General features: G+C 46.6%; 1 protein-coding gene across 1 annotated transcript in view; it reads left to right on the forward strand.

Moving 5' to 3' along the window:
- Positions 1–24,424, forward strand: part of LOC130130555 (ADAMTS-like protein 1) — a 126,474-nt gene that overhangs the window by 80,327 nt on the left and 21,723 nt on the right. Inside the window, exons 3-5 of the mRNA XM_056300261.1 lie at positions 10,871–10,998; positions 22,174–22,219; positions 24,070–24,306. Coding sequence (XP_056156236.1) covers positions 10,871–10,998; positions 22,174–22,219; positions 24,070–24,306 — 411 coding nt within the window. The remainder of the gene's footprint in view (positions 1–10,870; positions 10,999–22,173; positions 22,220–24,069; positions 24,307–24,424) is intronic.

A 24,424-nucleotide genomic window follows, 5' to 3' on the forward strand; every position in this document is an offset into this window, starting at 1 on the left:
TTTCCATTTGGGATGTGAAAGTGTTTATTTGATGGATGGCGCCGTGTGCGAGCGGGGCTGTTTATTGCTTGTTCGGTCTGTACGTACATCACTTCCTGCAGAAATAAATCATCTCAACAGGGAACCTGGAAAGCACTTATCCTTTTCGATTGCCCCTCATACCTTTCTTTCCTTTTTTCCCCCAATAAAACACATTCCTCCTCTTCTTCCTGTGCAATGCCTGTTCAGGTCCTCCCCACAGGCAGGGAAAAAAAAAACACAATCTGCATGGAAAAAGACAAGTTTAATTAGTGCAAACGGTGTCCAAACATTTTATCCTGGAATGTTGGCCGGCGGTCCCTGCAGGAAAGTCCGTTGAAAGTGGTTTTAAACGGCTCCCGTCTTCATCGCAGCGCAGTAGGTGTGATAGTCACTCATGCCACGGTGGAAAATAACAACACACATTATCACTGTTACTCACCTCGTCTTTTTCTTGGATCATTGTTTGTGTTGTCGAGGGACACCTCGGGCAGTGCTGTGGTCGGGAATCGGTTCCAAGCCGGTGTCAGTCAACACATTAATTTCCTCCCTGGGTGTTAAGTTGGAAGCGCTGGGAGCGCCGCTGATGCCACGGTTTATTTTATGTAGGTATACATTCACAACTATGAGGAGGAGCTCCTCCAAAAGCAAACATCGGAAGGTCGTGGATCAGGGGGGTGTGGGAGAGTAATTCTGTGGTAGTGAAAGTGTGTGTGTGTGTGTGTGGGGTTTGTGTGTGTATGTGTGTGGGGGGTGTCCCTCATCTCTTGGACCACAAAATACACTTGTGTTAAGTGGATTTATGTGTGTGTTTGTATCTGTGTATGTGTGTGTATGTGTGTTTGTATCTGTGTGTGTGTGTGTGTGTGTGTGTCTCACCTCTTGGCCCACAAAATACACTTGTATTAAGTGGATTTATGTGTGTGTGTGTTTTTGTATCTGTGTGTTTTTTTTGTATCTGTGTGTGTGTGTGTGTGTGTGTGTGTGTGTGTGTGTGTGTGTGTGTGTGTGTGTGTGTGTGTGTGTGTGTGTGTGTGTGTCCCTCACCTCTTGGACCACAAAATACACTTGTATTAAGTGGATTTATGTGTGTGTCCATGTATGCGTGTGTTTGTGTGTGTAAGCCAGGATGACTTGGCGGTACAGAGAGTGTACCAGGGCATCGGTGTCTACCAAGCCAAACAAGCCAAGGTCCATTAAAGGCTGTGTGTTAAGTACTGCATGCAGTGTATAGGGACTGCAGTGTGGGGTTTGGGGAAGGGGAATGGTAACATCAAAAGATCCCGTGTGTGCGTGTGTGTGAGTGTGTGTGTGTGTTTATTTGTGTGTGTGTGTGTGTGCATGTGCGCACTAGTGCTTAAGTGCAGAAACATCCGTTCCCATGTTGTGATTAGTCGCTGGCTGTTTGCTCTGGAGCGCACCACATTCCTCACAGCGTTAGTTGATAGCAGTTGTGTGGTTTTGTGATTCGCTGTGCTTGATTGGAAGCTGGATTTGAAGCCTTTTGATTTGAAGGGCACAGAGCTTTTATTGTCTCTTGAACCTCGGGGTTTGAACGCCCGTATGATATTTAGCTTACCACCATTTAGAAGTCACTGCGGGGTATTCCACATGAAAGGCCGGCGTTAATGTTTCGCTCGCCCCGGTCCTTTGGATACTGCCGTTTTTTGGTTTAAAGTGTTCGTGCTGTTTTTCGTATCGTGCCTCAAACTTGTAAAAGTCCACAACTGTGAAATTGTTGTATATTCTCCCCAGTTCACTGGCTGTCTGTCTAACCAGCTGTCCTTCTATACGACCATAGAAGTTCGTGCTTGCAGAGGACACCTGGCTCGTCCCTGCACATGGACCCACACGCCATCTGCCAAATCTTATGAAAGAATCTGTTGCCTCTTTCTCCTTGAAACTACATAGGTGCTGGAATAAAGAGAGAGAGCGAGCGAGAGAGAGAGAGAGAGAGAGAGAGAGAGAGAGAGAGAGAGAGAGAGAGAGAGAGAGAGAGAGAGAGAGAGAGAGAGAGAGAGAGAGAGACTTTGACACCGGTCTGGATCACCGGGTCATCTGTGATCAGAATGTGTCATCTCATCTGCATATAACACATCAAATATAATACATCACATATAACACACCACATATAACAGACCACATATAACATATCACATATAACACACCACATATAACAGACCACATATAACATATCACATATAACACACCACATATAACACACCACATGTAACATATCACATATAACACACCACATGTGAGCCTCACCTGAACACAAGTACACACAGAGGATGGACCTGGGACAGGGGAGAGTGACAGAGGAGAGAGGAGGGAGAGTTGTAGAGGGTGTGTGTGTGTGTGTGTGTGTGTGTGAGGGAGCAAGAGAGGGAAATAGAGAGTGAGTTGTAAAGAGAGAGAGAGAGAGAGTGTGTGTGTGTGTGCGTAAGGGAGTGATAGAGAGAGTTGTAAAGAGAGAGAGAGAGAGAGTGTGTGTGTGAGGGAGTGATAGAGAGAGTAGTGAAGTGTGTGAGGTGCAAGAGAGGGAAATAGAGGGTGAGTTGTAGAGAGAGCAAGAGTGAGTGTGTGTGTGTGTGTGTGTGTGTGTGTGTGTGTGTGTGTGTGTGGTGTGTGTGTGTGTGTGTGTGTGTGTGAAGGAATGATAGAGGGAGAGTTGTAAAGTGTGTGTGTGAGGGAGCAATAGAGAGAGAGAGAGAGTGTGTGTGTGTGTGTGAGGGAGTGATAGAGAGTTGTAAAGTGTGTGTGTGAGGGAGCAATAGAGGGAAATAGAGAGAGAGAATGTGTGTGTGTGTGTGTGTGTGAGGGAGTGATAGAGAGAGAGTTGTAAAGTGTGTGTGTGAGGGAGCAATAGAGGGAAATAGAGAGAGAGAGAGAGAGAGAGAGAGAGAGAGAGAGAGAGAGAGAGAGAGAGAGAGAGAGAGAGAGAGAGAGAGAGTGTGTGTGTGTGTGAGGGAGTGATAGAGTTGTAAAGTGTGTGTGTGAGGGAGCAATAGAGGGAAATGGAGAGAGTTGTAAAGAGAGAGAGAGTGTGTGTGTGAGGGAGTGATAGAGGGAGAGTTGTAAAGTGTGTGTTTGAGGAGCAATAGAGGGAAATGGAGAGAGAGAGAGTGTTTGTGTGTGTGAGGAAGTGATCGAGAGTTGTAAAGTGTGTGTGTGAGGGAGCAATAGAGGGAATAGAGAGAGAGAGAGAGAGTGTGTGTGTGTGTGTGTGTGAGGGAGTGATAGAGTTGTAAAGTGTGTGTGTGAGGGAGCAATAGAGGGAAATGGAGAGAGTTGTAAAGAGAGAGAGAGTGTGTGTGTGTGTGTGTGAGGAAGTGATCGAGAGAGTTGTAAAGTGTGTGTGTGAGGGAGCAATAGAGGGAAATGGCGAGAGTTGTAAAGAGAGAGAGAGTGTGTGTGTGTGTGTGAGGGAGTGATCGAGAGAGAGTTGTAAAGTGTGTGAGGGTGCAAGAGAGGGAAATAGAGGGTGAGTTGTAGAGAGAGCGAGAGTGTGTGTGTGAGGAGTGATAGAGAGGGAAATAGAGAGTGAGTTGTAAAGAGAGAGAGAGTGAGTGTGTGTGCATGTGTGTGTGTGAGGGAGCAAGAGAGGGAAATACAGAGAGCTGTAAAGAGAGCGAGTGTGTGTGTGTGTGTGTGTGTGTTGTGTGTGTGTGTGTGTGTGTGTGTGTATGTGCGTGTGTGTGTGTGTGTCAGGGCGTAAGAGAGGGAAAATCCAGAGAGAGTTGGAGAGAGAGAGAGAGAGTGTGTGTGTGTGTGTCTGTGTGTGTTTCTGTGTGTGTGTGAGTGAGGGAGCGGATAGAGGGAAATAGTGAGTTGTAAAGAGAGAGTGAGTGAGTGTGTGTGTTGTAAAATACAGAGTGTTGTGGAGTGACTGTGAGATGTTTGTGTGTGTGTGTGGTTGAGAGGGAGAGAGAGTGTTGTGGAGTGACTGTGAGAGAGAGAGTGAGTGTGTGTGTGTGTGTGTAAAATACAGAGAGTGTTGTGGAGTGACTGTGAGATGTGTGTGTTTGTGTGTGTGTGGTTGAGAGGGAGAGAGAGTGTTGTGGAGTGACTGTGAAAGAGAGAGAGCGAGTGTGTGTGTGTGTGTGTGTGTGGTTGAGAGGGAGAGAGTGTTGTGGAGTGACTGTGAAAGAGAGAGAGCGAGTGTGTGTGTGTGTGGTTGAGAGGGAGAGAGTGTTGTGGCGTGACTGTGAGAGAGAGAGAGAGAGAGAGAGAGAGAGAGAGAGAGAGAGAGAGAGAGTATGTGTGTGTGTGTGTGTGTGTGTGTGGTGTGTGTGTGTGGTTGAGAGGGAGAGAGTGTTGTGGAGTGACTGTGAAAGAGAGAGAGAGTGTGTGTGTGTGTGTGTGTGTGTGTGTGTGTGTGTGTGTGTGTGTGTGTGTGTGTGTGTGTGTGTGTGGTTGAGAGGGAGAAAGCTCACCAACAAGCCACAATCTAGTATGATGTAAAGGATTTGGACGCGGTGCATAACTGACCACGCAGATGTGTAAGCGTATAAATTTGAGCCTCTATCGTTCAGCTTTTTCCAAGGTTACTGTGGTCCGCCTGAGACCTTCTGACGTTTCTAGGACTCCTGGTGCTGGCAGCAGACCGCGCTGAGCTGTCCAGTCCCGGGACGAGCCGGGGAAGGAGAAACAGTGGTGCGAGCAGCAAGAAAGAAAAAATGAAAAACGGGCGGATGAAAGCGAGAGAGGCAGGCAGGCAGAGAAGCGAGGGAAAAGGGGCGAGCGAGGGAAGGAAGGAGGGGAGAGAAGTGGAGGTTTTGGAGGGGGACAAGGAAATAATACAGAGAGAAATAGAACGAGGACAAAAGCAGGGAAAGAGAAGGAGGAAGAACTAGCGGAAATAGGACAACCTGAGGAGAAAATTGGTTTACAACTGCTGTCTGTCTGCTTGATGTGAACACACACGCACACGCATGCACACATGCATGCACACATGCATGCACGCACACACACACACGCATGCACACACGCACGTGAGCATATGTGAGTTGTGAATTTGCAGCTGGCCGGCTCGTTGTTTGAACTAGCACGCTTCACTGAGGCCCATTTATTGATTGGCTGGTGTGCCAGACCTAAGGACCCCCCCCGCCCCCCCCCCCCACACCCACACACTCTCTCTCTCATTCCCTCCCTCCCTCCCTCCCCTTCTCCAACTTACTTCTGAGGGAGAGAAGGAGCAAGTAAGTCAGAGAGGAGACGGCAGACTAGGAGGACACGTTGAAGGAGTGACCAAGAGAGAGGAGCATCTCACACACACACACACACACACAGACGCACACAGACACACACATATGTAGAGAGACAAGACAGACAGAGCGAGACAGCCAGCCAACTGCATAACAGATCCGTGCAGAAGTGGACCGGTGTGATCCCACACTGGCCGTGTGGCGAGGCATGGAGCAGGGACTGTTCTGCCGGCAGGCTGCTGCTGCTGCTGGCGGCCCTGCTGCTTCTCCTGGTACCGTATGAGTCTGTTTCCTATCTCCGCTCTCATTCCTCTTTGCTCCCGCTGAAAGACGAGAGAGAGACAAGTCGTCCTCGGTCTCGGTTTCCTGCGGTTTTGATGTCTTTCCCTCCTCTTTCCCCCCAGACGGTGATAATCTTTGATGATGTCTTTCTCCTCCTGTTAGGTCAGGCGTGTAGAAATATTTCATCAGCTCGTCTTCACAGATTTACTAGTTCGAGGTAAAAAAAAGAAAAGAAAGAAAGAAAAAGAAAAAGTGCTCTTGCATGTATTTCACGATTTTATGATGGTGTGACTGCGCTGAGCTGGAATGCTGCGTGTGTCCCGCTGTCCTCCCAGTAGTGCGTTATAACAAGGCCGTTAAAGTGACGCGAGTCATCCGGACGTCTTTACCGGCGCACGAGTCGCCCTTCTCCCTCTGCGTTTTCCACGGAAGTTGTAAAAAAGGGGGAAAAAAATTAAACAGGGACTTGTCAGGCAGGGGGGGCAAGTAAGGGGGGGTGTTTTCGCTAAAAGTTCTCACACACACGCGCGCACACACACACACACACACACACGCACACACCGCTGTGGTGACATTACAGTGACTGCTTTGTGGCGTGGAGGTGAGCGCCGTGCCGAGGGGAGGACAAGGGATTCAGCAGATGTGCGAAGATCGTATGTCTTCGCCGACTGAAAAGGCCATCGTATGTATATTGACATAGTCTGCAAAAAGAGCCGCCGGCTCGGGTTTCTTTCTCCCGTCGTGGAGTTTTCCATCTTCGACGAACGTGTCCCTGGTCTCGGCTACTGACAGGTGACTTAAATAGCAACCCGTCCGTCAGAGTAACGCATTATGGGAAACCTCGGCGGACTTTTATCATCCGCTCGTTTCCTCCACTTCGTCTGATGTGAGGCTAGAGGATGGGTGACGGGGGGGGGGGGGGGAGTGAATGTGCTTATCGTATTCATCCGTTCTCCCGGTTTTTTTCTTCCCTCGTGCTCCAGACGAGGAAACTAAAAGAATCGAAGTCTCTGAATAGCCGTTATGCCACATAGTGATCCGGGGGGGGGGGGGGGATTCAGTGCAAAAATCACTATACTGAAGCAATGGCGCAGCATTTCCCCGAATCCCCACGTTGAATCACAGTTAAAGGTGATGCGAAGAGGTTTGATGTAATGATTTTTACATCTCTGAGCGTCTGAATCTGAATTGTGTGGATGTTTACTCAGGGAGGTGTGTGTTCATGTCCTCAGCTCTCGTATCGTGGGGTCCAAATAAATGCATTTTGTTGTACAATCTCTTTGGATTATTGCAGTTTCCCTATTTTACGGTCCTAGGGAGTAGGAGATGGAGCCTTAAAGAACTGTAATATCGAATCAGGATTATACCTGCCGGTTCACAGCCCTTAATGCCAGATATTTTTTGAAGAGAGATCTCGTTTGTTGGTGTTTGATTTAGAAGTCCTGCATTTTAACGACCCCACTCTGAAACGGGACATCTACGAAGGTGTGGACTCACTTGTGGATGGCACCAGTGGCTCATCTGGCACCTGAGGTTCAGATCGCTGTGAGCCTCTTACAGGATGGTTCCAGATCCGGGGGGGGGGGGGGGGGGCTCTTCTCCTTGCTCTGCGGGGCCAGCCAGTGCAAACACAATCTGCGGGTGGGGGCAAACGGGTGGGGTGGACGTCCAGCAGCCTCCAAGTGGTTATTCGATCCTTTTGATTATTGTATCCAATCCCCGCGGGACGGCCGGCCCGATTATCGGAGCCTTGAAATTCTTCTGCTTATGTCAAGAACAATAGCGGTGCAGTCGGCCAAGCACCCTATTACTCCTCATCTCCGTCCCGCTGTCCTTGATTTCATTTGGGTTTCCCACCCCTCGCCTGTCCTCACCAACCTCCTCTCTGCTTGATATGCCTTCTGGTTTCCTTGGTTTTGCTGTACGGCTCCCAAAAGAAAATTGAGTGCAAAAATCCACTGATTGCTTTTCACTGGAGAATTAAGGCAGTGAACAAACAGCCGCCCAGAGCACACGGCCCGTGTTCATTTATTTTGGATCAGGACATTGAAGAAGCCGGTCCCGGCAGATAGTTAGCACCCTGCATGACATATTTTTGCTGTTCGCCCCCACTGGCGGTGTGCCCCCCCCCCTGTCTTTTTTTTTGTGGAAGGGATTCCCCCCCTTTCCCCCCCAATTGTACCCGTCCAATTACCCCACTCTCCCGAGCTGTCCTGGTCACTGCTCCACCCCCTCTGCCGATCCAGGAAGGGCTGCAGACTACCACATGTCTCCTCCGATACATGTGGAGTCACTAGTCGCTTCTTTTCACCTGACAGTGAGGAGGTTCACCAGGGGGATGTAGCGCGTATGGGAGGATCATGCTGTTCCCCCCAGTTCCCCTCCCCATCGAACAGGCACCCCGACTTACCAGAGGAGGCGCTAGTGCAGCGACCAGGATACATACCCACATCCGGTTTCACGCCCGCAGACACGGCCAATTGTGTCTGTAGGGACGCACGACCAAGCCGGAGGCAACCTGGGGACTCAAATCAGCAATTCCCCTACTGTTTTTTAAGGCACCGTCAGCGTGGACAACTAATTATTTCAGTCTCCACTTTGATAACCAGAATGCACCAGTCATTATACCTTATGGTGTTAATCGGGGGTGGTTTTGCCACCGTGGGCCAAAGAAAATAAGCTGGGTGGTATATTTTCCTTGTATCTTCTTTCCTCTCCTAGAACCATTTGCCATTCTAAGTGAAGCAAGATGCCACACCCATGGGGATGGATGGGGCCTAACTGGTTCATTCGCTGTTGACTGGACACATGCCGAGTTTTCCGTTTCTGTTTTTTGACGTTTCGTATCTCGAAGTAAAAACCGGAGCGCCTGTGTTAATGACTATCAACAAGTGTTAGACTTATTACATGTAGGGTTCCCTCCAGCCATGAAGGACAAGGGTTGGCATGGTTGTTTAGTTTTGGTATGGACCCAGCAAACTTGAGTTTTCTATCACTGGCTAAGACTCAGCCAGATACATGAACATAGTTTCTCTACAAAGGGTTGCCAGGTGAACAAACTGTTATTGGACGGATAAAAACAAGGCATTCAAATGTGCTGCCGTGTCAGAACTTAACTCAGTTCATGGTGGGACGCTTTCAAACACGAACAATGGGTGCGGACAAGTAATCTCTACAGTTAGAATGTCCCTACATGATGCACCAATTCCTTAAAGAGGCTTTTTCGTGTGGTTGAGTTATTTGCATGGATTGATCAAGTTCTTTTATATCCATCTGTTCCCTTTTCTTGCATAAAAGTCTCCGGTGAGTGCCTCAATCATCTTGCTGAATGCTCTCCAACTTGCGGTCCAGAGGAGCAACATTCCTACTTTGATAGGGGGTAGATGATTTGTTGCGGGGTTAGTTTTAATCCTTAGAGCTTCAATATTTTCACTTTTTCACATGTTGCCATCGAGAAGCCATTTTCTATCGGCCAGTATTTCATTGCCAGGTTTAGAGAAGCATCTGTTCAGGTTAACAACTGCAAAGCAATCTTCGACGTTTCAGTTTGATTGTTTGCTCCTTATATTGAGACAAACGATACTGTAACTTTACTCCGTTGGCTCTGCAGAAGAGTTGTGTTGCAGCGTTGAACCAAAGAAAGCAACACAAATCATACACGGCAATAAAAGATCCAGGTTGCATGGCAATATGCAAGATGTAGCATGGCAAAGATCCAGGTTGCATAGCAATATCGGTGATTTAACCACATGAACAAATGGACATGTGCCTCAAAGCAAGGTGTACTTCACTGTTGGGTGATGCTTGGTGAGATGAAAAATATCATTATCATGATAATCATAGGGAATTTTACATTATATTGATATATAACACACTATGCTATGTGCTTACATACGCAAAAATGCCATATTTAAGAATCCAACTGAGGTTCATCACATCGAGCTGTTTGGCGGGTGTCAAGCATGATATCAAACCAGAACTAGTTTTCAAATGATACTCCCTCAGCTATTTCAGGCCTCATTTAGTGAGAAACTTCCTGTTATCATTAATTTACACAACGAAATGTTGTATCCCAATATTACAACATCCTCCAGTGAAAGACATATTGCCCAGCCAAAGACTCCAGCAGAGAGACTAAAAGAAAGGAATGAGAGAGAGAGAGAAAGGAAGGAAGGAGAGAGAGGGGAAGGAGAGGGAGAGAGGAAAGAATGAGAGAGAGAGGGGGAGAGAGGGAGGAGAGAGAAGGAGAGGAAGAGAGGAAGGAGAGAGAGAAAGAGGAAGGAGAGAGAGGGAGGAGAAAAAGAGAGAAAGGCGAGAGAGAGAGGAAGGAGGGGGAGAGGAAGGAGAGCAAGAGAAAGAGAGGGAGAAGAAGGAAGAGGGAGAGGAAGGAGAGAGGAAGGAGAGATGGAGGAGAGAGAGAGAAAGAGGAAGGAGAGAGAGGAAGGAGGGGGAGAGAGAGGACTTGGAGGGAATCTTCATTATTTGGCTGTCATGGTGTATCCGAGATGCACGTTGTCCTTGCAGGCGTAGAAATCATCTTCTCATAATATTGATTTTGGATCCCACACTAATATCCCCAACCCCGCTGCCAAATGCAGCACAATGCAATTATAACAGAGAGAGAAGGAGAGAAGGGCAGACGAAAGTAAAAACTGGAGCTTGTAAAGAGAGGACTGACATTTTGTAGTGTTCAGGATGATTCAGACATTTGAATTTACTACCAGGAGGTGAAAGGTTAAAGCATTTGATTACTTTCCACTGTTGTTTATCTCTTCCTGTCATATACTCTTCAGCTCTGTTTTCATTGGCCCCTGCTTTCTGTCCAGATCTCTTAGTTCTGGCCCCCCTGCTTTTGTGTGCATCCCTTTGTGTACCAGGTGCGAACATTTTCATTCAGCTTTTTGATAAATGAATCTGTTTTTATAGCGGAAGCCGCAGTCGGCGAAGCTGAGGAATCAGGGTTCAGCGGGGGAAGCGAAAAAACTCGTGTACAAAAAAGTGAGCTAGAACACCGAATAGAAGATATATTTTTCATCAGGTTAAATGCCGAACTGTTTCAAGTTTCCTCCATTCATCTCCTGGCAGGAAATGTCAAGACATACAATCTGCCATGAAACTGGTATTGGCAGCCATGCCAAGCGCTTTTTATCTGAGCTACTCTGGACCCTTTGTTCTCCGAGCTAAAGGGTCGGCAAATGGATGAGGTGTTGAAAATGCGGGACTGGAAATATCTCAAGATCATCAGTGCTGTGTGTGTGTGTGTGTGTGCGCGTGTGTGTGTGTGTCGGTGGTGCACACTACAAACTGCACTCGCGTTCCCTCGCTGAAGACGTTTCCCCCCCCCTCTCTCTTCCTGTGTGTAGAGCTCGCGGACGGCTCGCTCAGAGGAGGACCGGGACACGCTGTGGGACGCCTGGGGCTCGTGGAGTGAGTGCTCCCGCACCTGCGGAGGAGGCGCCTCCTATTCGCTGCGAAGATGTCTCAGCTCCAAGTAAGGCGCTTCTCCCGGCCACGTGTCCCCCTTTTCCCTGTCAGATCCCTCAACCCTAATCCCCCCCCCCTTGAACCTCACCTTCCCTCCTACTTTCTTTGTGATTTTATGTCACGTTAAACACCGTTTTTTACTGGTGCCTAACGCTGAGCCCTTCTCTACTTGTACTTGCCATTTTAATGCTGTCGTCGTATAATTTCCGTTTTGCTTTTTCTTGGCAAGATTAATCCACTTTGTGCTTTGATTAGGGCTATTCTTTGCCTCATGACACTCCGAGGTGCACTTACATGAAATGCACTTGACATGCTGCGGTAGCGAACTGTGACTCTTAAACATTGGCCTTCTGAATCCCCGTCCCTCATCGGGGGGAAAAAAGCAAACTACCAGCCTAGCTTACTGTGTCCTCTCCTATAGTACTGCACAGGTTACCTATGACAGCTCCAGCTCTGAAGCAAAACTGAAGGACGCCAGTCCAGCCTCGGCAATGCAGTGAGCAAACACCACGCGGAGAGTGAGAGTTAGCGCCTAAACAGAAAAACAGCAAAATGCAAATCCTCCTCGCAGATAATCACACCATCACACAAGCTGTGAGTGCACTTCTGCGGAATATGGTGACAACAGGCTGGGGTGCAAAATGCATGACAGCCGCCCCCTCCTACCACACAAAGCCAACAAAATGTCATGTTCATTATGACAGCGCAGCCATTAGCGACAGACACTTCAGAACCATGGACAGTGACCAGCGATCATGGCATCTTGGGCACCCACCACCACAAACAAGCAATATTATTATTAAATAATATCATTAGAATGGCACAGCAGCCTATTAAATATAAATGTTACAGTAAATTTGCATAATGATCGCTGAGTTGGTGAATTTACAGATTGACCGGTAATTTTGCATAAAGAAAGTTTTCCCAAGTAAACCTTAACATACACAAAATAGTGGCGATGTTGGCAGCCAGAATGAAATCAGTTGGCACGGTGGCCTATAAGATTTTTGTAGGTCTTCCTTCGCCGATGAACTTTTCATTAGAATTTAATCTTGAAAACGGCGTGGATAATAAATTCGCGATGATGTCCTCCTCACTAGCAGTAACATTACTCACAGCTTCCATCAGGCTAGCTAGCTAGCTAGTTAATTGCCTTTTTTTTCTTCTACCTTGTGATTCGTGTCCCCCCCCCCCCCACAGTGGACAAAACTTATCATACAGTTAGCGATAACAAAGCCCTCCCATTTAGAGGGAAAATATGATTGGTCAATTTTGCTGTCATTTGACATTACTCTCTTGTTGAATTGTTTTTGCTTGGACCGCTGTAAAATTATCGCTGACCACCAATCACAGAAGTGAAAGCTTAGCATTTTCTGCCTAGCAACTGCTGGGATGTTGATTGTCAAATTAGAAGTGATGACCTTTTAAATATTATTTTTTGGAACATCTTAGGTCCTCTCTGAGGGCCTAGAGGGCCCAAATGGTTCCCCTTTGACGTGCACTCTTGGCGATAATATGACTACTATGTAACAAATGTATTAATGCTACTACTACTACATCATGTAGTACTACTATGATATAATCACTATTTGGCGCTCTATGATGGCTGTTGGTAGCACTCCAGTTTTATCTGTTAATTGTTGACTGTTCGAAGTCACTTTGGGTAAAGCGTCTGCCAAATAAGTAAACGTAAATGTCTGTTTTTTTATTTTTTCTTATTGTTGCGGCTTTTCTTTCTGACTCATTAATCCTATTCTCAAATATTTTCATACAGCACTCCAGTGTGTTGCCTCCACTGTTTCAGTGTGCAACCGACTGCCCTGATTTTCCAAAGATGCAAAGGCGTAATCCCTCTAATATGAGAACCAGAGACATAAAAATAACTTTGACATTTATGAGTGCAGTACTAGAGAATAATGCTCTATAATAACTCACCTTCTTTAAGAGATGCATACATCACCAGAGAGGAGGATATGAATTGAACGGTCATAATTATATGTTAGAACCTCATTGCTATTGAGGAAAATGGAAACATCCCAAGGATAATTTGTAAGTATGTGCTCAAACAAAATCCGAGGTAATCTCCTCATTCAAAGAGCAAAATACTGACTGGGGCGGCACTGGTTTCCATTAAAGTCCTATACAATGGGCTGAAAAGAAAAGGGGGGAGAAGGAGGAGGGGAGGTTCTCTCTCTCGCGCGCTCTCTTGCTCAGCGTGGTTCTGCCAAATGGACCCAGACAGAGTCCCTAATAGCGTGAGTAAATCTTACCGCTAGCCCCATTCCCAGGGGCTGTAATGGAAGTGCTCAAAATACATTTTATATGACTGTTAAAGAGCCCTGAGGGGTCAGCTGGGATCACTTGGCCATCTAACCCCCCAAAAAACAGTCTAGACGGCCATCTGGCCCTCAATCACAAAGTCATCGCTAACAGTAGGGGTTTGATTATCAATAATGGCCCTGGCATGTTCCTTCACAGAGCAGAGGATAACACTCAATAGCCTTTGCCAAAGTCCTTGTCACTCGAAATTTCTCCTTCGTTTGATAGACTGGGGAGCTGAAAGGGATGAAGCTAACTGGCCCCATTCCCACTGCTCATCATCCCGGCTTAGATCTCGGGACAAATCAGGACTTGCACCCCGGACCTCTCGGTCCTTTTATCCCAGTGCCAGAGTCGGTCGGTTGGATGGTCTTCAGACTAAGAGAGCATGCTCAAAGCTTAAACCTCAGAGGCCATGCGCGCTCTGCAAAGTGGCTGATTCCACGTGGATTAAGAGGAGCGAGGGAATGTTTTCCATAGAAACACTGTCACATTTATAGACTGGGAAATAACTCCCCCCGTTACTTCACTGCATTCCTCCATTTTACAGTTTCCAGAGTGTGCCCCTTTTCTCAAGTAGTACCCGGTGGGCAGCACTGGAAAAGGTCAATTCTGTTAAGTTGTTTGGGGGCATAAAGGTAGACCACTCAGTGAACTGTTAAAACAGTGCATTTGTCTGCAGAAGCACCGACATAATGTTTCGGATCACACTACGTGCGGTCGTGACCGTGGCGTCTTCCAGTGTGACTTGCCCGCAAATCTGTCGGCGCTGGGACAGAATCACGGTGGAAACCCAGTTTTGACTGTGTCTGGAAAGGGCCCCCTTCGTGTCTAAACCTCAACCTCAAAGTGCCAGACCACCATCCCCGGTGCACTGCAAACATTGTGGTCCAGAGCTTCTTAAAGGAGTTCATTACACGAGAAGCCATTTCCACGGTATTTCCAAACCTCAGAATGCTACTGGCTGTAAATGGCGGCCCAGTGAATTGACGTGTTAAGAGGTGTTTGGGGTTTTAAGCTCCTTTTGGCATGCAGGCGGCGTGTTTGTGTGGGGTTGTACTTGTTTGCCCTTGTGTGGAGGCTTATGCACTTGAGTGTATGCATGTTTAAGGTGGGTACATTTACAAACTGTTATGTCCTTTGGCAGCTGGTGGAATAAGGTATTGGGTTCTTGCGCAAGTAGGAGGACCCTCCATCCTGGCTCACTCCACCATCGCGTGGGAACGAGGGACCAGTAGCTTTGCCTCGGTGGCAGATCAAACGGCGTCATTAAAGTGCACGGCACAAGGGCCCCTGTGTGCTTCACCATGAGGAGCGAGGGGTTGAAAACAGGCCTCTAACACCCTCCACGCCAATGCCACCTGAGTCCAACTCATTGACCTTAAACAGACACACTCACACACACATACACCTTTGTGCGCGCACGCACGCACGCACGCAAGCACACACACACACACACACACACACACACACACACACACACACACACACACACACACACACACACATACCAGGTTTGACATACACTTGCTAATGCACAAACCCATATGAGCTAGATGAGTTCCCAAACGAGCAGACCCTCCCCAAATGACTTGGCCCTCATTAGTATTGCCTGTGCACCACACTTGACTTGATCATAAGCAGAATGCTCCAATATGAACAACACCGTGGCTGGTTATACAGTTATACAGCCAGTGTGGACTTATGGAGAGGGTGTGATGGCAAGGGCAAGTGCTGTTCTGCTATTAATCAGGCTCAAAGGTTGGCACCCATGATTTGGAAATTTCAGCCTCTGGAACTACTTAACAGTTAGTTGATTAATTTTTAATTTTAATTGATCCTGAGAATCACCTCATCTCATTCTTTAATTTTCTTTTTTTTTCTTTTTTAATTTATTTTAATCAGTCCGAAAGGTAAATGTTAGTTTTAACAAATTGGCTATTTTTCAGCTGTAGCCTGGCCCGATTTAAACAGCAAGAAATAATAATTAGAAAAAACATGTAGACAAACAGCATAATATACAAACATACACAACAATGCCAAGTGCTTTCATCCATGTATAGGGTGACCAGATTTTCAAAAAACCCAAACCGAGACCCTAAAAATTGTACTGCACGTTCATGCACGCGTACACACATAGGCACGCGCTCACAAGCTTGTCTGTCTCGCCGGACATGGTGGGGGATGGGTGGTGAAAACCGGGACATTTTACTATTCTACAGATATTTGTCAGGACTCGGGACACCCAGCTTGAAACCGGGATGTCTCGTCACCCTATCCATGTAGGTTGACAAAGCAACAGAAAAGCAAGCAAGCAAGCAAGCACACACACACACACACACACACACACACACACACACACACACACACACACATACACACACATACACACACACACACAGGCAGCTGGGTGCCATTCAGGTAGCTGTACCATACACTGATGAGCCAAAACATATGACCACTCACAGGTGAACTGAGTAACGTTGATCATCTCCAAACCAGGGCATATGTCAAGGTCTGGGTAGATTAAATGGTAAATGAACAATCAGTTCTTGTAGTCAGTGTGTTGGATGCAGGAGAAATAGGCAGGAGTAAAGACCTTAGCAACTTTGACAAGGGCCAAATTGTTATGGCCAGATGACTGGGTTAGAGCATCTCTGAAATGGCAAGGCTTGTGGGGTGCTCCCTAGCGACTAACGACAGTGGTCCAAGGAGGGACAAACCACAAAGCAGCGACAGGGGGTTAGGCGCCCAAGGCTCATCGATGCACCAAGACAACAAAGGCTATCCCGTCTGACAGAAGATCTACTGTGGTACGAGTCACAGAAAATTTTATTGATGGTTACGAGAGGAATATGTCACAACACACAGTGCATCGCACCCTCCTGCCTGTGGGGCTGCGTAGCCGCAGACTGGTCAGAGTGCCCATGATGACCCCTGTCTACCATTAGAAGTGCCTACAATGGGTATGCGGGCATCAGAACTTGACCTTCGTGCAATGGAAGAAGGTCGGAAGGACTGCACTGTAGGAAGATGACAAGCTGATGAAGGGAGTGTGATGCTCTGGGCAATGTCCTGCTGGGAAACCCTGGGTCTGGCCATTCATGTGGACGGCAATTTGACACGTTCCGCCTACTTAAACATCGTTGCTGGCCAGGTACACCCCTTCATGGCAGTGGCCTCTTTCAGCAGGATAATGTGCTGCTGAAAGAGGCCATGCTGCGCACATTGTTTGGGAATGGTTTGAAAAACATGATGAAGTGTTCGAGGTGTTGCTCTGGCCTCCAAGTTCTACAGATCTCAATCCAGTTGAGCATCTGTGGGATGTCCTGGACCGACAAGTCTGGTGCTCCACCTCACAATTTACAGGACTTGAATGATCTGCTGCTAGTGTTTTGGTGCCAAATACCAGAGGACACCTTCAGGGGTCTTGTAGAGTCCATACCTCGGTGGGTCAGCGCTGTTTTGTCAGCACAGGGAGGGCCAACAGCATATTAGGCAGGTGGTCATAATGTTTTGGTTCATCAGTGTATCTCAGCACACAGTAAGCAAACAAGGCAGATTCTGTCAATGTCAGCATTTCTGTGGTGGAGAAATGAGAGAGTTCCTCGTGAGATTTGATGAACACCGGAACCTTCTGGTGCACGCACTTTAAATGCCTTCGGTGTAAATGACAAATTTAGATTAAAGGTAAATTATCTCAGTGCTCATGTCAGAAACACAAGGGACACAACTCAGTCATGTAGAAGTAGGAAGGCTGAGAGTATGTAAAAATAAGGGTGTACAGATTACAGGGGCTGTCTGGTGCCAGGCTCAATCCCAGAGTAAACCACTGAGACTGCTCTTGCAGCAGCTAAATGCTCGAGTTGTTTTTCATTATGAAATGTCAACCTGCATGAAATACCTTCTATACCAAGATGGGTTTTGTCAGTTAGCGGCAGTCAGGAATTTATTCGTTCATTGTATATACCTGCTTCATCCAAATCAAAGTCGTGGGGTTGAAACTTTCCCCAGCATGCACTGGGCAGAAGGTAGGGAGACACCACGGGCGGGTCTAGCTATTGTTAGAAAATCATATTTTATGTCCACACCAAACACCATGTTGTAGAAAAATCAGCCAAGTTTTATTGGATATTTTGTTACTTTTTCCTAGCTGATAATGAGGTGTTTTACTGGGCATGCAGTCGTAGATTTACAGCAATTAAAGACAGTGACACTGAATGGCTTTGGCATTTTGGGCTTTTGCCAGGGCTCTTAAAAGGCATTGTTTCAGTGGCAGTTAAAAGTGCATTCACTCCAAGGAGAGAATTTATTAAAATGTAAAATAAAAAAAAAGAATAAAAATGTGCTTTACAGCACTGAGGCGTGTTTATCTTTTATGTTTATTCCTAAAACCACGTTTTCTTGGGCTCCCGTCCATTTCCCCACTGCAGGGTAGACTACACAGGTCATACGATATCAGTTTCTTAATAAACAACTTGATAACGAGCTAAGGCTTTTCTTTCTTTCTTTTTTCTTCTTCTCCCCAATTATACTTGGTCAATTACCCCACTCTTCCGAGCCGTCCCAGTCGCTGCTCCACCCCCTCTGCCGATCCGCGGAGGGCTGCAGACTACCACATGCCTCCTCCCATACATGTGGAGTCACCAGCCGCTTCTTTTCACCTAACAGTGAGGAATTTTGCCAGGGGGACGATCACGCTATTCCCCACAGTTCCCCCTCGAACAGGCGCCCTGACCAACCAGAGGAGGCGCTAGTGCAGTGACCAGGATGTATACCCACATCCGGCTTCCCACCCGCAGACACGGCCAATTGTGTCTGTAGGGACGCCCGACCAAGCCGGAGTTAACACAGAGATTCGAACCGGCGATCCCCGTGTTGGTAGGCAACGGAATAGATCACTACGCCATGCGGACGCCCTGGGCCAAGGCTTCTCTGCCAGTAATTTCAAGGGAATCTAAATTAGGAAAAAAGTAAAAGGACAGGTTATGGAATGATACGAAATATTCACCAGCTGCTGTCTCATTTGGGTAAAAGTAAAAGGAGCGGATGAACAAGCTAATTAACGATGTAGGGAACACAATAACAGCAACCAAAAGGAAAAGAATAGCGGCTATGAAAGGAAGAGAAAAGAAAGGTAGGAGGGAAGATTGTTATTGCTTTCCTCTGCTGCGCTGTGTGGCCTCATCTTGTTCTCATACAGCCTTCGTATTAACCCACTTAGATGTTGTGAGAGTTTGTCCTTGTCTGAAATGGCTGATATGAACGTCTGCAGGGACGGCGTGCAATATTTCGTATGTTAGAAAACTGGCCTTGTTTCCAAAGCACCTTCATTTCTGATGTATGACAACGGCTATGGAGCCCTGCTCCCAATTACGTTCAATCTATAATTTGCCATGTGAGTCGAGTCGATGACAAGTATACGGGTGTTGCTGGGAACCATCGAAAATTTAGGAGCGGGGCATTTCAGTGTATCTCAAACGTTGTATTGAGTTTTTGTAATGGGAACTTTAGTGGTTTCAGTAGATTTCAAGTCCATGTCTTGTCTGAGGAGGCAACTGTCGGTCGACGAGATTTGCTGTAAGTCACTCTGTGTGTGTGTGTGTGTGTGTGTGTGTGTGTGTGTGTGTGTGTGTGTGTGTGTGTGTGTGTGTGTGTGTGTGTGTGTGTGTGTGTGTGTGTGTGTGTGTGTGTGTGTTAGAGCGAGCGAGAGAGAGAGGGAGAGAAAGAGAGCGAGATGAAGGAGAAATTGTTAGTCTTTTATGGGAGTTGTGTTTTTACATGGCATAATGAGCAGAACTGCGGTAGATTTCTGAGTTTGTGTGTTCTTGTCAACTTCGGGGAAGTTCATACCAGCTTTGGGAATTCCGGTATTCCCAATGAGTTGTTTTTCCTTAACCTATGATGTCACGACAAGTCCCGGCTCACCCTTCTGCCCTGCAGTAGGAAGTACTTGACCTCCACTTTGCAGCTTGCAAGCCACAAGGAAATGATCAGGGAATGTTGAACTTTAACCTCTTTAAATTCTTTCTTTAATCACAATAATAATAATAATGTCATTCATGCAGCACCTTTCAAGCATACTGCAGCAAGTGCTTCACAATAAAACAAACTAACAGATGGAATAAAATAAAAAGAATAAATGGACAACAAAACAAATGGCAGAGACAAAAGTAGATATTGTGACAAATACAAACAATAAGAGTGATTTAAAAACCGTGTTACCTCCGGCTTGGTCGGGCGTCCCTACAGATGCAATTCACCATGTCTGCGGGTGGGAAGCTGGATGTAAGTATGTTTCCCGGTCGCTGCACTAGCGCCTCCTCTGGTCGGTCGGGGCACCTGTTCGGGGTGGACGGGGAACTGGGGGGAATAGCGTGATCCTCCCATGCGCCAAGTCCCCCCGGTGAAACTCCTCCCTGTCAGGTGAAAAGAAGTGGCTGGCGACCCCACATGTATCGGAGGAGACATGGTAGTCTGCTGCCCTCCCCGGATCGACATGGGGGTGGAGCAGCGACCGGGACAGCTCGGAAGAGTGGGTTAATTGGCCAAGTACAATTGGGGAGAAAAAAAAGTGGGGGGGGGGGGAGTGAGTTAAAAATAAAGCATAATTCAACCATTAGGAAAGGCATCCTGACAGAACTAAGTTTTTAAGATATGATTTAAAAGCAGTGACCGACTCAGCACATCAGATCTGATGCTAAAAAGGAGACTGTTGGAAAGCCAATTTTAGTTTGGACTCTTGATCTCACTGGTCGTATATCGGCTCAGCACTTCCATTATGCAATCTGGTGCCAGACACAGCAGGTAATGAGTAATATACGAAAATCCGTTTTAAATTTACCTGCAGCTATCAAAGGCAGGTTAGTACACCAGTGATACGAGCTTGAAATCCATATCCTACTGTCTTTACCCCACACAGATCTCTATCTTTTCTACCTGTCTCTCCGGTCTCTCTTTGAGAGCGTCTCATCTGGGTCATGGCTCTACAACCCTCTGTTTGCCTTGGCGGTGGAAACTGTCTGGATCTGTCCCAGGGTCTAATGTTCTTGCCATGCCACGCGCTCCTCATCCAGTCGCCTCGCTCTCTAAAAATACTCGCATGAAAAACCCTCGAGCCCACGCTCATCCCACAAGTGTAAATTCTGCAGCGTTGCATCCAATCATGATTCCAGATTAGCTAAGGGCCAGTGACACAGGAATTTCCTCTATGATACCGGACTCAGAAGGCTCGTCTTTGACTAATTTCCCCCGGGGTCTGGGTAGAGCGGACTATCACAGTCACCATCCATGGTTTAGCTTCAAAGCATAAAGGTTTTCAATAAGTGGTTAGCGCTGTAATTTGGACTGAGACACTGCAGACTGTCATCCGGGCAGCTGTGGGCCAAAACGCTCCAATCTGTTCAGCAGATGCAAGTTGAAGAGACTTTATGTAATGTGTATTAGCTGTGCTATCTAGAGTCCCTTTCAGAGAGATTTATTTACTAGAGGTGATGTCTGTATATCACCTGTTAGTGCAATCCAATTTTTAGGATTGGGGATTCATGCGGCCGAGGCTGTAGCGGTTATTTTTCCAGTACAAAACAGCTCCTGGTTGTTATTTTCCAGTTTGTTCTTTCATGGTTTTAGTCATTTTAGACGCATCGCTCATGTTGGGCTGGGCAATAATTCAATACTGTCGTTTATCATCTTTCAATAGATGATAATAGATACAATGAACAATAGATAGATAGTTGTATTGGGATGCAATTCAGATATTGTCTTGTTGTGGTACACAATTTTTTTTCCTCCCAATTATACCCATCCAATTACTCCACTCTTCCGAGCCATCCCGATCGCTGCTCCACCCCCTCTGCCGATCCGGGGAGGGCTGCAGACTTCCACATGCCTCCTTTGATACATGTGGAGTCGCCAGCTGCTTCTTTTAACCTGACAGTGAGGAGTTTCACCAGGGGGACGTAGCGCTTGTGAGGATCACGCTATTCCCCACAGTTCCCCCTCGAACAGGCGCCCTGACCAACCAGAGGAGGCGCTAGTGCAGTGACCAGGACACATACCCACATCCAACTTCCCACCCACAAACACTGCCAGTTGTGTCTGTGGGGATGCCCAACCAAGTTGGAGGTAACACGGGGATTTGAACCAGCGATCCCCGTGTTGGTAGGCAATGGAATAGACCACTATGCTACCTGGAAGCCCCCATGTGATACACAATTTTGTTGTCTAAATTAATTATAATGAAAATCTATGACTTAAAAGGACCACTGAGAAATTTGAAGGGAGTATTATTTTTAAAAAGTTGTTTTGGTTTGACAAGGTAATTTACATTACCAAACAGTGCAAAGCGATGAGCTTCAGTTTGATTCTTAAATATGGTATTTTTGCATTGTATGCAGGCTATGATTATCATGACAATAATATTTTCCATATTGCGCAGCACTACATTCTTGTTATGCTTTTTCTTTTGAGGGCTTTCTAATCATCTCCCTCTAGAAGTGGACAGTTGTATTTTAAGATTCAATTATTAACGTTTGGGGAAAAATAACACGTGAATTAGACTGGAAAAACCTGTAAACATACCACAGAACACCATTTTTTTTTTGTTTTTTAAATCTCCACTGCACATTACAGCTGAGCTCCTGTTTGCGGGTTGCCACATCATCACGGTAGGACTCCATCCCCCTAAAGACGGTCATTTCCAAGCAATTCGAAGAATGAAAGAAATCAGGAGTCGTTGGTTGAAATATCAGCTGCCTTCAGTCCACCTACCACAAATGACTGATGTGCCTGGTGGTTTGTTTTATCATTCACCCCAAAAGCTAGTTCCCTTCACACACGTCCATTTTTTCTTTTTTTCTTGCAGGACCTGCGAAGGGCAGAATATCAAATATCGCACATGCAGTAATGTGGTAAGTTCAGCCAACTCATCTTTATGTAATGAATGTCAGTGCTTCTTTCAAGTGGTTCTCTCTTGGAACAAATGGAGACAGCACACTGTGATGGAGAATCCGGTGTGGTGGAGCTGCAAAAATTATCGCCAGCTTTTGCAGTCTGGAGGTGAATATTTGCAATCTGACGCCCAGTTGTGTGGGGCCACGTACTCATTACGTCCTTATATCACAAGTATATATCAGTTTAGTTCCCAGCAACGCTGATGATTCAGTAATTTGTATGGAATATGATTCAATGATTTTGGCTGCTTTTGTCATCCGATTCCTTTATTAATTACTTACAGTTACAATTTTGGTGAAATATCCTCTTACCAGCCAAATGTTATTCTTACAATGCTGCTTAATGCTGGTTGTATTTCATATTGCATCCCATGTTTTAGGGCGGCACGGTGGCACAGTGGTTAGCGCAGTCGCCTCACAGCAAGAAGGTCCTGGGTTCGAACCCCGGGGTTGTCCAACCTTGGGGGTCGTCCTGTGTGGAGTTTGCGTGTTCTCCCCGTGTCTGTGTGGGTTTCTTGCGGGTGCTCCAGTTTCCTCCCACAGTCCTAAGACATGTAGGTCAGGTGAATCGGCCATACTAAATTGTCCCTAGGTGTGAATGTCGGCCCTGTGATGGCCTGGCGGGCTGTCCAGGGTATTTCCCCACCTGCCGCCCAATGACTGCTGGGATGAGATAGGCTCCAGCGTCCCACGACCCCAATTGGGATAATGGATGGATCCCATGTTTTATCTACTATAAAACAACTTAGTTTTGTATCTAATCATTTTAATGTTTTCTTCCCATCCCAATACTCAATGTGCCAGTACCACAGACATTATTATTATTGTTCAGATGTTCTGTTTTGCAAATGTTCTATTGTTAGGTTTAGGTTTTTTGTTGTTGTTGTTGTTGTTTTGTTTTTTTGTTGCTTTTTTTGAAGGGGGGTGGGGGAGGATGCTAACTAATATTGTCTACGCTATTTTACCTCTTTCAGCCACTTAGATTCTCCTAGGTAGATAGGTAGAAACCCATAGGGCGTTTTCACAAATTACCCTCCTTTAAAAAGGAAGAACCAGACTGTATTCAGTCTAGTTCATTTTACATCACTGAATACCTTCAGGTCCACATGTGAACCAAAATGAGGAAATTAAGACATCAGTTAGCACATCGGTGTAATGCTGATGTAATTCACAAGGGGATGTTCTGGTTGCTTTTGGCTTTCTTAAGCCGTAGACAGTAAACACAAGATAATGAGTTTGGCAGCGATATACAGGAGTTATCGTCATGAGTCATGTGCCCTAATTGGACAAAGTGGTTGTTGATTACCAGCGATGCTCCATTTTTCTTTGCCTGATACTTGGGTTTTTGTATCTCTAAATCGGTGGAAGCATCTTGCATTGACAGTATGTTGCATCATGTAAGTAGCTCCTTTATTTTATTCTGCCTTTTTTGAAATTGCATTCATATCAGAAATAGTCCACATCATGGTGAGACTGGAAGTGGACTTGGAGGTTTTTGGGGCTAGTTTGTTATACATACTCCACCTGGAGCAGTCACACCTGTCAGAAAGAGCTGAACTCAGCAAAAAGTTCAGAAAGTCTGGACCGAATGATGCAGCTGTTAAAGCCCCCTTAGAGTCTACCATACATATCTACATACCCTCAGACAGACACCCTTAGCCCTCCAACTTGAGAATGGCGTGTCCTCTTCCCTGTCACCTTTGCTGGAGCATCACATCAAGTCAAATTGGTTGCATTTGCAAACGTACTTGGCCATAAAATCCCCCATGGAAGTCCTCAAGCATTTGCTTTTTCTCTGTTACCCTCAGGACTGCCCTCCAGATTCTGGTGACTTTCGTGCCCAGCAGTGCTCCGCCCATGCAGATGTACGATACCAGGGCCAGTACCATGAGTGGCTGCCCTTGGACAACGACCCCGACAACCCTTGTGCCCTCAAGTGTAAGGCCAAAGTCTCTGGCCTGTTGGTTGAACTGGCCCCCAAAGTGCTAGACGGGACACGCTGTTACACCGAATCCTTGGACATGTGTATCAGCGGAGTCTGCCAGGTAGGAGGAAGAGCCAAACAACCTTCGTCATCGTCTGGTATCGTTTTTGTTCCTGTGTTGTCGTTAGCCTTTGTTCTTATTATATGCATGTTGTCTGGGATTCACCAAGTCTGAAAGC

Source organism: Lampris incognitus, chromosome 20 (genome assembly GCF_029633865.1).
Source record: "Lampris incognitus isolate fLamInc1 chromosome 20, fLamInc1.hap2, whole genome shotgun sequence".
Taxonomy (NCBI): Eukaryota; Metazoa; Chordata; class Actinopteri; order Lampriformes; family Lampridae; genus Lampris; species Lampris incognitus.